This window comes from Camelus dromedarius, chromosome 4 (assembly GCF_036321535.1).
Source record: "Camelus dromedarius isolate mCamDro1 chromosome 4, mCamDro1.pat, whole genome shotgun sequence".
NCBI classification, from domain to species: Eukaryota; Metazoa; Chordata; class Mammalia; order Artiodactyla; family Camelidae; genus Camelus; species Camelus dromedarius.
In genome coordinates, this window is record NC_087439.1 from 71582944 (window position 1) to 71595222 (window position 12279).

General features: G+C 35.9%; 2 protein-coding genes across 14 annotated transcripts in view; one reads left to right on the forward strand and one right to left on the reverse strand.

The window, feature by feature from the left end:
* Positions 1–12279, reverse strand: part of NIF3L1 (NGG1 interacting factor 3 like 1) — a 32047-nt gene that overhangs the window by 15984 nt on the left and 3784 nt on the right. For 2 of the 10 annotated variants that reach the window (XM_031452030.2, XM_010991962.3), the window contains exons 1-2: positions 501–871; positions 204–331 (exon numbers count right to left, since the gene is read on the reverse strand). The exons of 1 other annotated variant lie outside the window; for it this stretch is intronic. The gene's annotated coding sequence lies outside the window, so the exon portion shown is untranslated. 7 more of the 10 variants (XM_010991961.3, XM_010991959.3, XM_010991960.3 and 4 more) reach the window with 5 other exon arrangements.
* Positions 990–10044, forward strand: PPIL3 (peptidylprolyl isomerase like 3). Of its 4 annotated transcripts, none has more exons than XM_031452033.2 (7): positions 990–1043; positions 1885–1965; positions 3174–3248; positions 4303–4396; positions 4751–4818; positions 7471–7589; positions 9638–10044. In XM_031452033.2, exons 2-7 carry the CDS (start codon positions 1963–1965, stop codon positions 9762–9764), a joined length of 486 nt encoding a protein of 161 aa, XP_031307893.1. In that variant the 5' UTR covers positions 990–1043; positions 1885–1962; the 3' UTR covers positions 9765–10044. The 4 variants fall into 4 exon arrangements, with proteins under 4 accessions (XP_031307893.1, XP_010990267.1, XP_031307895.1 ...); XM_010991965.3 differs by lacking the exon at positions 990–1043 and adding an exon at positions 1073–1363; XM_031452035.2 differs by lacking the exon at positions 990–1043 and adding an exon at positions 1405–1432.

Here is a 12279-nt window from a genome sequence, read left to right on the forward strand (position 1 = left end):
AGTATCTACGAACATTATTGTTCTTGAAAAAAAGCATTTAATAATATGCAAAATAACAAGCATAATCAATTGTGAACATGGAATATTCATAGCCCAATGATTTGAAAAGCAAATTTTTTTCAGTATTTCTACAGCAAAAATATTTAATATTTAATGTGAGTACTTAAATACGCGGTTCGGAGAGATGCAGAGCCTCCACAAACCGCTAGAGCCAGGATCATGGAAGATTTTCGAAGGGTCCTTATACCACACTACTTTCCAGACTCTTCTTAATCTGGCAAGCGCAGAAGTGAAGCTCTAGTGGGCCACCACGCTGGTTCTGAATTATCTCCTGTTACATATAAACGAACCGTTGGAAATTATTAATAAAATACCCCCCCATTTCCTACGAAGCTACGTAGCGTGAAGCCACAACAGTGAGAGGCAGCAGAGCACAGTGAGAACAATGACTAAAACCAGACTGACTCCCAGAGCCAGAGCTTTGTATCAGATTACTCTACCTCCGCGGTTACCACCTCTGAAGAATGGAAAAAAGTGCCCAGCTCACACTGTTGTCGCAGAATTAAAAAATAAACCGTGGAACAATGCCTGGCCAAGTCAGCACTGTTATTACAATTAGCAGGGCCTAGTTTACAGCCTTAAAACTGCGCCCTCTTGTCTCAGTTCCACTTCAGGCCTTTTCCAGGACAATGAAGAGCCCAGGTGGCATGGTCGGTAAGCCCGTGAGTCAGGACCCTGTCCCCTCTAGAGCCTTATGCTCTCGTGCGGCCAGCCGGTTCTCTCCGCCTGGCTTGTCCCCGGCCGCCTTTCCCCACAGCACCCCCATAACTACAGCCTACACGGACCACAGCCTACCGCCAAGGCCTTAGCTACCCACATTGAAACGTAATTCGCCCAAGACTCACCAGTTCCGGGACTGCGCGAGCGCTACTTCCGGTCCTGCGCGGAACTTCTTGGCGTAGTGGGCGGGGGTGGGAGGAACCCGGCGGGGGTGGGAGGAACCAGGCGGAAGTGGGCTTTCCCATTTTACATCTGAGTCCGAGGTATTTCTAGAGGTTGCTCAGAATTACGCTTCTTGTCCTAGTGTAATTATTAAGCGAGCCCCCCTTTCGCGGTCAGAAGTGTTCTGGTGGGGATAAATTACATTGTCTCCCTAGTTCTGGTCCTTTTGGTTTGAGATCGGAGGGAGGAGGCGGGGAGGAAGAAGGAGGCGAGCAGGCGAGGGGCGTTCTCGCAAATGGGTCCCCTTCTCGACTTCCGGTGCCTGAAGAAACTAGTTTCGAAAATACAGACCCAAGGGGGCACCCGCGATTGCGTCTTTGCTGTTTTAACAACAGCTGTGCTAATCGAAGTGGTTAAGTAGGTACGGTGTAAAGTCACTTATTCTTTCATTCACTTAACTCAAATGCTTGCAGGGTGCTGTGTTTTTCGAGTGAGTTTCCTGGACGGGTAATGTGTTGAAATAAGACAATAAAGCATATAGTGTATTAGTACTAAGCGTTGTGGGTAAAGGAAATTAAGGCAGCTTTAAATGGAGTTAATCAGGTCAGTGAGACCTGACTTTTGAGCAGAGGCTTGGTGAGGAAAATAACCATTTCAGGTAAAGTGAACCCCCAGTGCCTAGATCCCAAGGCGGGAATATCCCGCCTTGTTAGAGAATTGCAAGGAGGCTCTTAAAAGAAGAGTGAACAGGGGAAGTAAGAGGTTGAGGGGTTTAAGTTGTGTAAGATAGCCTCATCCGTTTCCATAACCGGATTTTTATTACTTGCCGGGGATGGGGTCGGAGTGGGGAGAGTGTACTTCGAGAGTTTTTCTTTTAAATATTTAGTAAAAGATGAGCATGTTTGAGTTAAGGAAATGAACTTTATTTTTTTTCTTTTGTAGAGACTCATTTTTAAACTTATCCCAATAAACTGAGAAAGTAACAAACAGTAAGTACTTCCTGAAACTATCAGAAGAAAAATGGTAAGTTTTATAGAATTATTATGTCTTTCATTATAAGTAATTTTTAGAAATTCAAGGGAAATAAAACTGCATGGAAATTGCAATGACAAGATAGAGAAAGGATACAGTGTAAAATTATTCTAAACAAAACCAGAAATAAGCGAAATAACTTTAAATCTTTGTTTTTCACTTAAAACACACAATTTACCTTTTATGGAAAAAGATTGATTACAAAGTGGATAGAGATAGGAAGAAGGTGTTGCAGGAGTGGAAGAGTGTAGCCAGGTGTGGTAATTTTAACTGAACAATTTTGCGCATGATCTAAGGAGGGCAGCTAGAGCTTAACTGGAAGAAAAGCGTTGTGCCCCACCTCCACCACACACACATTTACACTCATACTCCTGCCCTCTGTTCAACCTAGTCATAACTCTCACTACTAGATATTTTTGTAAAAAAGAAGTGAAATTAAAAAGGAAGCCTCAATAGTTTTCTACCCTTTCTGGAATGGAGCAACAAAAGGAGTATTCTAGCTACCAAAACAACAGATTAAACAAACAAGCAAGCAAGAGCCCTATGGTTAACCTCTGCACATTTAGGATCTGGGAACACTTACGATTTTTATGTCTGTTGTCTTTAGTGTAGAAAGAAATTGTCTTTTAACTGTCTCTCACAATTAAATTACATAAGGGAAATGGTGAAAACTACGTAAAATTCATTTTCTTAGTGGGTGTATAGTATAGCTCAGTGGTAGAGCACGTCCTTAGCATGTGCAAGGTCCTGGGTTCAATCCCCAGCACCTTCATTAAAAAATTTTTTTTCCTAATTCATTTAACTCATTGTCTGTTTTTCAATAAATATTAATGATTTAGTGAATTGCCATTTAAATCAGTAATGCTAACATAAAAATATTTTTATTTATGAAAAATTCAAATTTAATGTAATTATTTCCATCACAATATTTGCTCCTAAATTTTTAGCATAGATACCATTTTACCTTACCATTCATATTTATCTTCTGGAGTTTTTTTTCTACTGATGAAATAAATTTTGAAGAAATACAACTTATCTCTCAGAGCTACTATGTGAACAGGTCATCTCTGTAATGGTGTTTCTTTTTATTTTTGTTCAGTTTATCATCTTTAGTATCTAGTTACGGAGATGATAAAGTGCATAAAGTCACTTGAAGAAATCTCATTTTTTTTCTCATGTTCTCTCCCTCTCTTTTTTAGTCGGTGACATTGCATACAGACGTAGGTGATATTAAAATAGAAATCTTCTGTGAGAGGACACCCAAAACATGTGAAGTGAGTACCATAATGTACATATGAAAAATGAGTTAATGCAACAGGATAACTATTTTGAAATTGAGTCATCTAACTTAACATAAAAAAAACTTTTCTATAAAAACCATTGTCAAGAAAAACCACCAATCATAATTTCTGGCCTCATTTCCACTTCCTTTTCTGATACCAAAGGTGGACAAAGAAAAGGTAGATAATTTTTCTCTAACCATAGAGTAGCTGGTATCTTTTTCTTTTAGCTTGTTTTCCTCAGGAAATGTAAATAATCATTAGATATTAGGTAATAGAACTGTTCCATACATTATTTCACTTTTTTAAATGACAAGGATGGAAGGAAAGAGTCAGCTATGTATATTCATTAATTCAACAATTTATTTGTGAAAGGCTGTCTTGCCCGTATCTGAAACACAGTGATGAACAAAAGACATTCCTTGCTCTTGTGGAGCTATTATTCTACCTGGGAAGATAGGCTGGGGGTGGGGGGTGGGGTAAAAATTATTTCCAGAAAAAAAGCATTTCTAAAGGTTGACAATGCTTTGAAGAAAATGAAGTATTGAGATAGAGAATAATGGGAAATGATTTATTTAAAAGGAGGGCAAGCCTAGCCAAGGAAGTTATACTTTAAAAACTGAGTGTGAAATGTAATGAAGGCATCTCCATGCAAAGACTTATAAAAAGAACATTCCAGGCATAGAGATAGCAGGTACGAGGGCCTCAAGGTGGGATAGTCTGCCTTTTTTAGATGAGTTTTCAGAAGGCTGATGGGGTTAGCATAGTAAGCAGCAGGGAAGAGTATACTGTCATTTTGAGATGTAGAAGTGTAGGCCAGGTCATGCAGGCCTTGTTAGACTCTGCTGAGGACTTTGTGTTTTAGTCCAAGAGCAGAAGAAAGCTATTTAAATGTTTTAGGCAGGGAAGTGACATTGTCTAAAGTAATGCCTTAAAAAGACATAGTTTAAATATGCTTTTGTGGTGTTTTCAATAAATACAGTTGGTTCCTTATCTTAAATGTGTTTCTGCTACATCATATCTCAATCGTTATTTTTATTCTCTTCAGAATTTCTTGGCTCTTTGTGCCAGTAATTACTACAATGGCTGTATATTTCATAGAAATATCAAGGGTTTCATGGTTCAAACCGGAGATCCGACAGGTAAGTTATCCCAATAATATCTAGGGAATTGGGTACACAGTGTGAAGAAGAGAATAGACAAAAAAATAGACAAATAAAAGAATGTGGAGTTTTTATAACTTATTTTTAAGCAGAAGCTACTAGCACTGAGCCCTAAAATATGAAAAATATTGATAAAGGAGGGAGAGTTTTTGGTTTTTGTAGAGACATTTTATTTTTCTGATCTTTAAAGTTAAATTTTGGGAAGTAAGAGGACATATCAAATTTTATTTGTATTTAAGTTATACTATGTAAACTAGCCCTTATGTTTAGAAAATGAACCCTTTTTCAACTTTAATTAAATACTTCTTTTCATGTATTTGTCTGGTAATACAGGTACGGGAAGAGGAGGTAACAGTATCTGGGGCAAGAAGTTTGAGGATGAATACAGTGAATATCTTAAGGTATATCTGAAATACTTCAAAATCTATTTTTTCATGCCTTGTTTATGGGAACTTTGATACATATGTTGTAGTAATACAAGTTAAAATAATTAGTAAACAAATACACTTTTTTGGTATTTTTTGCACACTTGATAAATGATGTCAGGAAGAAGATATAAATGGCAGTTCTAGCCTAATATATACTGGAATCTCACCATCACACGGATCTTGACACAAAGTGAGCTCATCTTTTGGTCCAATCTGAAATTTTAAATCAGTAATATACCTAAGGGGCTTAATGACTCACTACAAAATTCATGTTGAATGACATGAATCATTGGTCTTTTTTGAGAGTGGGAAGGAAAGACTATCAGACCTCCTGGTGGCAATAATGCCCATTATCAGTCTCCAACTTTTATCATCTTTTGTTAAATGTTTGAATATTCCTGAATTAACTTTGTCTGTGGTAGATCTCAACTAGGTTAAAAAGAAGTGCATATAAATAAATCTTCAGCATGGTAAAATTAGATATTTATATTTCCTTTGGGGTTTTTTTTTTGTATTTTTCAAACTTTTTAAAGAAATTTTTTTCTAAAGTTAAGAAACTAGTACATACCTTTTTTTAAAAAAAAAAATCAGTTCCACTCCTTAGAGAAGACATCAGTTAACAATTTATTTTGTGATCTTTCAAACTTGTACCTGCATAGAATGATAACTTTATAATTAGAAAAAAAGAGATCAATTCTCATCAATCAAAATATATAATTTAGTATATTATATTTCAGTTACAGTAAAATATACTCAGCAAAACTGAAAATTATTCACTGCAGTTTTTATCTCTAGATGGGGGAACTCAGAGTAGTTTATCTTTTGGCTTTTCTATCATAAAGAAATATTGTTACAAAGTTTGGGTTGGGAGGTGATAAATTGTTTAAGAAGTCATCCTTTTCCTGAATTGGAAACAAAACAATTTTTTAGGCATTAATTATTGACTGCTTCCATGGTACTAATCTGCTATCCTATACCAGTGGTTTTCAAACTTTGCTGCTACAGACTCACCTATGGAAGTTTTAAAAATATAAAAGATTAGGGCCTTACCTCCTAAATCTAGAGAAAAAGTCAGTAGAACTGATTAGGACCATGATTATAATTTAAGGTTCTCTGGTGATTCCTATGTAGCCAAGGTTAAGAACTATTTTCTTATATACCACAGTTGAGAATGTGCATTGAATATTCATATACTCTAACCCAGAAATTCCATTCCCAAGTGTTTACCTTAGAGAAACTCTTGCATGTGTGCACCAGGAAACATGTACAACAGTGTTCCTAGGGTTGTACAAAACAACCCAAATGTCAATTAATCTTTAAATGGACAAATTGTAATATATTCAATTGTAAAATATTATACAGCAGTAAAAGAAATCAGAACTATAGCTATATATACATATATGTATCTTAGAAACATAATATTAAGTGTAGAAAGCATTTCCCAGAAGGCTACAAATAGTATGATGCTATTTTATTGAGCTCAGAAATGAATGAAAGGAAACAATATATTGTTTAAGTAGGTATAAAGATATTAGAATAATGTTTACCTGTTGGAGAGGCTAAGGTGATAGCTGAGAGGAGCACATAGGCATATGCAACAGTTTGATAAATTTTACTTCTTATAGTTTGGAAACAGGTTGATGAGTGCTTATTTTATTAAGCTGTAAGTGGTACATACATTCTTATGTATGTATCAAATACTATACTTGATTGGAGGTCACCTTTTAGGGAGACAATAAAGCATTAGTATCTCAATGTAGCTGCATCTCTGTGGCTTGTCTCATTTGGGTCCCCTGACGAATAGCTAATCATTGAGTTACTTATATTTGGGCACCCCTGGGTAATGTGGTCCTATCTGTCTTCAATCTTATCAGTAAAGTGTACGTAGTCCCTTATATAATGAATGTTAGAGCTCGATGAGGCCTTCCTTAGATCATCCAGTGCTGGGGTTATGAACTAACTGCCCATGGGTGGAAGACCCGCAGATGCATTCTCTATGGCCATTGGTTCCAAAAATATTGTAAATGTCATGAGGCAAGAGATACATTATTCCTTTTGCCAGATCCGACCACTCTCTTACATTCATGGGCATGGGTAAAATTGGGCATGTTTATATTCTGCCCACTTATCAATTTATTATTTGCTGAGCCTTGTGAGCATTTGAATTATGAATAAACCCCTGAATAGTCCAAACTCCCTTGTTTTACAGATAAAGAAACTATCCAGAGTCCACTGTATGTGTGAAGAGATTATGGGGATTTTGGTTTTGTTGTCTGCCTGATCATTTGTCTCATGCCAGCACACTGTTACTTAATAAAAATGTAAGGATTATTTCTATCATATACTGCTATTGCCAAAAGTGTTTGTGGCTGTACTTTTCCAAAGTGAAAATGAAATTAATTGTGGAATATGATTGGATATATAAACAATTTACATACAAGTTTTCAGAGATAGAGATAATACAGAAACTGAATATTTGGACTAGCCCTAATAGAAGCTGATTAGATGTTTTCTTGATCCCTTAAATATTGGAAAAGTAAAGAGTACATGTCTTGTTTTAGTCCTATTTTGGGGATACTTATGTAAAGACACAGTTAAATTAATAGTGTGGTCTCTCTTTTTCAGCACAATGTTAGAGGTGTTGTATCTATGGCTAATAATGGCCCAAACACCAATGGATCTCAGTTCTTTATCACCTATGGCAAGCAGCCACATCTGGACATGAAATACACAGTGTTCGGAAAGTGAGTATTCTGGTTATGGTTTTCTTTAAGTCTACCACTAAGTCTAGCCCTGTGACCTCAGGAAACTTAGAATTTCTCTCAGAATCAGTTTCCTTATTTTGTAAAAGAGGGGCCAGTACTTTTTTTCAGGATTATTATGCAAGTTAGCAGTAATTTATCTGTTTTCATTAAGAATAGCATATTGCAGCAGCTAACAGATCTGAATTACAGTGGCTTAAAAAAGATGGACTGGGGTGGACTCAATAAAATCAGGCTTCTGTGAATAAGGGGACAAGGGAGGGTATAGCTCAAGTGGTAGACTGCATGCTTAGTATGCACAAGGTTCTAGGTTCAATCCCCAGTACCTGCTCTAAAAATAAATATAAATAAACCTAATCACTCCCCTCCAAAAACACCCCAAAATAAAAAAATAAAGATTAAAAAATGATAATTAAAAAAAGAAGGGGAGACTGGATCCTAGGGAGGTGTTCAGCAGTCTCTGCCAGAATATCCATTACAAGAACTGTACCTGGGAATTGCTTTTATAAATCAACAGAAAGTCAGTTTGTCAACAAATATTTACTATACTCCATAAACCAAGGCACAGTTCTAGGGTTTGTTTTATCTAAAACAATGGTTCAGATGCCAACCTAGGTTACTTAAAAATACAAGAGTCAGCAACTTTCTTTCTCCTTCCATATCATGTCTAATTTATAGATTAATAATAATCAACGAAGAGGAATTTTACAGCCTGTAATAGTTTTTGTGTGTATATGGATAATCTAGATTCCTTTCCTTTTATTTTCTCCCTAACCTACCATTCAGAATTACTGATCAGTAATTACCAGGACTTATTTTACATGATTTGTAACAAAACTATACTTTAGGACAAGGATTCTTAACCTTCGGTCTAGTAACTCCTTGAAATTGTGTTTTGTGTAAATGCACACACAGTTTTTTTGGGAACATGATAGACAGCTTTCCACTGGTTCCCAAAGGGGCCCATGTCCCAGATACTTAACTAGACTTACCTCAATGCTACATGCCCTTTTTTTCTTCTTTTTTTTTTTGCCTGAGATTTGTTTCCTGTATCCTCTGTTTCTGTTACTGACCTAGAAGGTAGGAAAGCCTTTAAAACTTAACGATTTAAAGACCTTAATTCTCCTACATTTGGGAGTAAAATCAAAAGCTTTTGATTATAGTACCATTTTAGTGGAAATGTAAAATAAAATGTAAATCTGATACTTCTTTTAAAATTTATTTTTATTTATTTATTTTTTGGGGTGCAGTAATTAGATTTATTTATTTATTTTAATGGAGATACTGGGGACTGAACCCAGGACCTTGTGCATGCTAAATGTGCACTCTACCACTGAGCTATACATTTCCCTGCTGTTACCTTTTTTTTTTTAAGTTCATTATGTTTTGAGAATTGATTTGAATTGCACTAAAAGGTATAATCTAAAAAGCCACATTTTCTTGGCAAATGTTTCAGACTAACTTTCGAGAACATATTTGAAATACAGCTCTCAATATTTTTTTTTCTTGCAAAAACATGAAATGAGCTTGCTGGAAGTGGGCTTAACTATCTTTTCTGCTATTCTAATGACTGCTTTTAGTTGTCCAGAAGCAAAAAATAAAACACCATATTTAAACAATAAAGTGCAAAGTGGCCACTTACTTCAGGACCTTCAGTGTAGGGCAGAACTGATGATGGTGTCATTCTTACATACTTTCTTTAGGTATTTTCTATAGCAAAGAAAACCTATGACTGGTTATATTGGCTCCACTTTTAGCTATTTTGTGTGAATGAGGCAGAATACAGTGTTTGGATACATTAGTGGAAATATTCCTGCCCACTGCTATTGTTGTCTAAAGGCATAAGAATGTTGGCCCATACCTATGGCAGAAAATCAACACAGCATTTTATCATACACTCAACTAGGGAATTCAAAGAACTATGAGGCATGGTTCTTTTTTCTTAGGGAGAGTATAATTGCTATAGGTATCTGGATATTATGTTTCAATCTCAGAAAAAATGTTCAAACATGATATTGTTTTTCTTTCAGGGTAATAGATGGTTTGGAGACTCTAGATGAATTGGAGAAGTTACCAGTCAATGAGAAGACATATCGACCTCTTAATGATGTACACATTAAGGACATAACTATTCATGCCAACCCATTTGCTCAGTAGCTATAATAGACCTGAAAAAATATTTGGCAGACTACTAAAGAATCACACCTATTTTGGTTTACCCAGTGTTAATTATGTCAAGAGATTACATCATCGGCTGCTTGTTTACCAGTAGGATATTCTATGAGTTGGTGGTAACAAAGGGAGCCAGTTTTTACTCTTATTCTTATAGCATGTTCTTTACTGTAACTATTATCCAATGTATTTTTTAAAGTTTAATTAAAAAAAAAAAAAAACCCTGTTTAGATTTGTTTCTACATATAAACACTCATTCTTAAATGCTGAGTCTTGGGGGTGGGGAGGGGATAGCTCAAGTGGTAGAACACATGCTTAGCATGCATGAGGTCCTGGGTTCAATCCCCAGAACCTCCTCTAAGAATTAAATAAATAAATAAGCCTAATTACCTCCCCCAACCGAAAAAAAAAAAAAAAAAAAAGGATAAATGCTGAGTCTCAAGTCCAGGCATTTTTGATGCACCTAATTACATCCTCATATATAGTTCACATTCTGGAAGTATTATTTTCTATTAATTTATTCGCTTGGTACAGTTAGAAAGAGGAAGGACAGATAAAGAGATGGCCTAGAAAGGCCAGTCAATCCATTTGCTGTTTTCCCTGGACTTTAAATTTATAATAAAGGCTTGGAGAAGTCCTGGAGTATAGTAAACACTCAGAATTTCCCAACTGATTTGCCCATGGAACTTTTTTTTAAGTGTATCTTTTAGGAGTAGGCAGTGGCAGAAAAAAAAATAAAAATAAAGTATACCTTTTAAAACATTGCAGGATAGAGTTCCACAGATAATCCACTTGAAAAATACAATTAGTTGTAGAGTCCTAGTCTGTCTGAACCACAACTCTGCCCCCTACTAGTGACTTTAGGCAAGTTAACATTTCTAAGCTTTAATTTTCTCATCCATAAATAATATTCCTTCATATGACTATTGTGAGGATTAAATGAAATAACATGTGTAACACTTCTGGCATGTAACAAGTGTTCTGAAGCAAGTAAATGGAAGCTGCTCTCCTACCATAGCAGGGCTCTAACCTAATCAAGCCATTTAGCAGGCTCTCCCATTGATTTGATCAAGAATTATGCCCCACTCACTGTCTAAATCACCTTGATTAGATTTTGGGTATTACTAAAACTGATAGCAAAATTCTTGTTTTGTATCATTTCTGCAGATGGCTGATATAATGTTTTGATTCTTCCTTAACTGCAGTTTGGGAGTTAATTTGTAGTTATACTCTTGTTACTATCAGTACCCTCCATACCTTCCACTAAACCAAGGGGCCAATTATACTAATTTGATCACTTAAATTTAATCATTAGTATCTAGAATTAGCATTAAGGCTTTTTTGGGCCAGAATTTGGTTTGCCACTTCTTATACTTGATATTTTTCTTTTCTAAACATGTCACTGAATTTTTCGTCACCACCCTTGAGAGGATTTCACTGATTATCAGGATTTTTTTTACTGACTGACATTCCTCAATTTTTATTCCAAACTGCCATTTTTTTAGTGGTGCCAACATGGTGACTTTTTAGTTCTTAGTTCTTAGTTCTTAGAGCTCATTCTTAGGTCTACTCAGTTATAGACATAAGTATCTCATAGATGAGGAGGTATACTGGCTGCCCACCTTGGGCCTCTTGTAGGTACCATGAGGATCAAAATCCAGAACACTGATTTCTGTCCACTCATACTGAATTGACCTGTTCACTGATCACATTAGCAGTTCTGTTCCATGTATTACTTGGCAGTAAATATGAACTACTTAGAAGACTAGAATATTGCTGATCAACTCAAATTCTCTTTAAAACAAAAGTAATATAGTTCCCCATTTAGATCAGAGTTTGGCAAACTACAGCTCTCAGACTGGCTACCTGTTTTGCAAGTAACATCTTCTTGGAACTCATTCCCATTTGTTTATGTAATGCCTCTGGCTGTTTTGTGCTACAACAGCAGAGTTGATTGGATGTGACAAATACCAAATGGCCGGCAAGCTGCAAGCCTAGAATATTTACTATCTGGCCCTTTAGGAAAGTTTGGCAACCCTTGATCCAGACTATCAGAAGTTGCCAGATAATTATGGTTTCACAGCAAAGGGAGTTGGATGAGTTTAAGGGATAATATAATCAAACAATATCTGAAACCTCCTTCACCACTCTAGAATTGTACCTGACCTATCCCTTAGAATTCTTGAGTCCTATTAAATCTTGGTTTGGAGCTCTCTTTTGAGTAGAAGGCCTGCAGACCTTCTAGTTAATGGCAAATTGAATAGTTATAATTTATACCTTGTTGAACTTGGAAATTTGCAAATCCATTTAGCATACATTTATAAGCTACCTATGTAAGGCATTTTTTTTCTCTATTTTGGTTTTTGTTTTGTTTTTGTGTGTGGGGGAGTGTATGTATTTTTTTTTTTTTTTGCATTTTTTTTATGTTGGGTATTTCGGAAGATATGTATTTTTGTTTGAAAAACTAAAACTAGTAATTTACTGAGCTGCTTCCAGATTT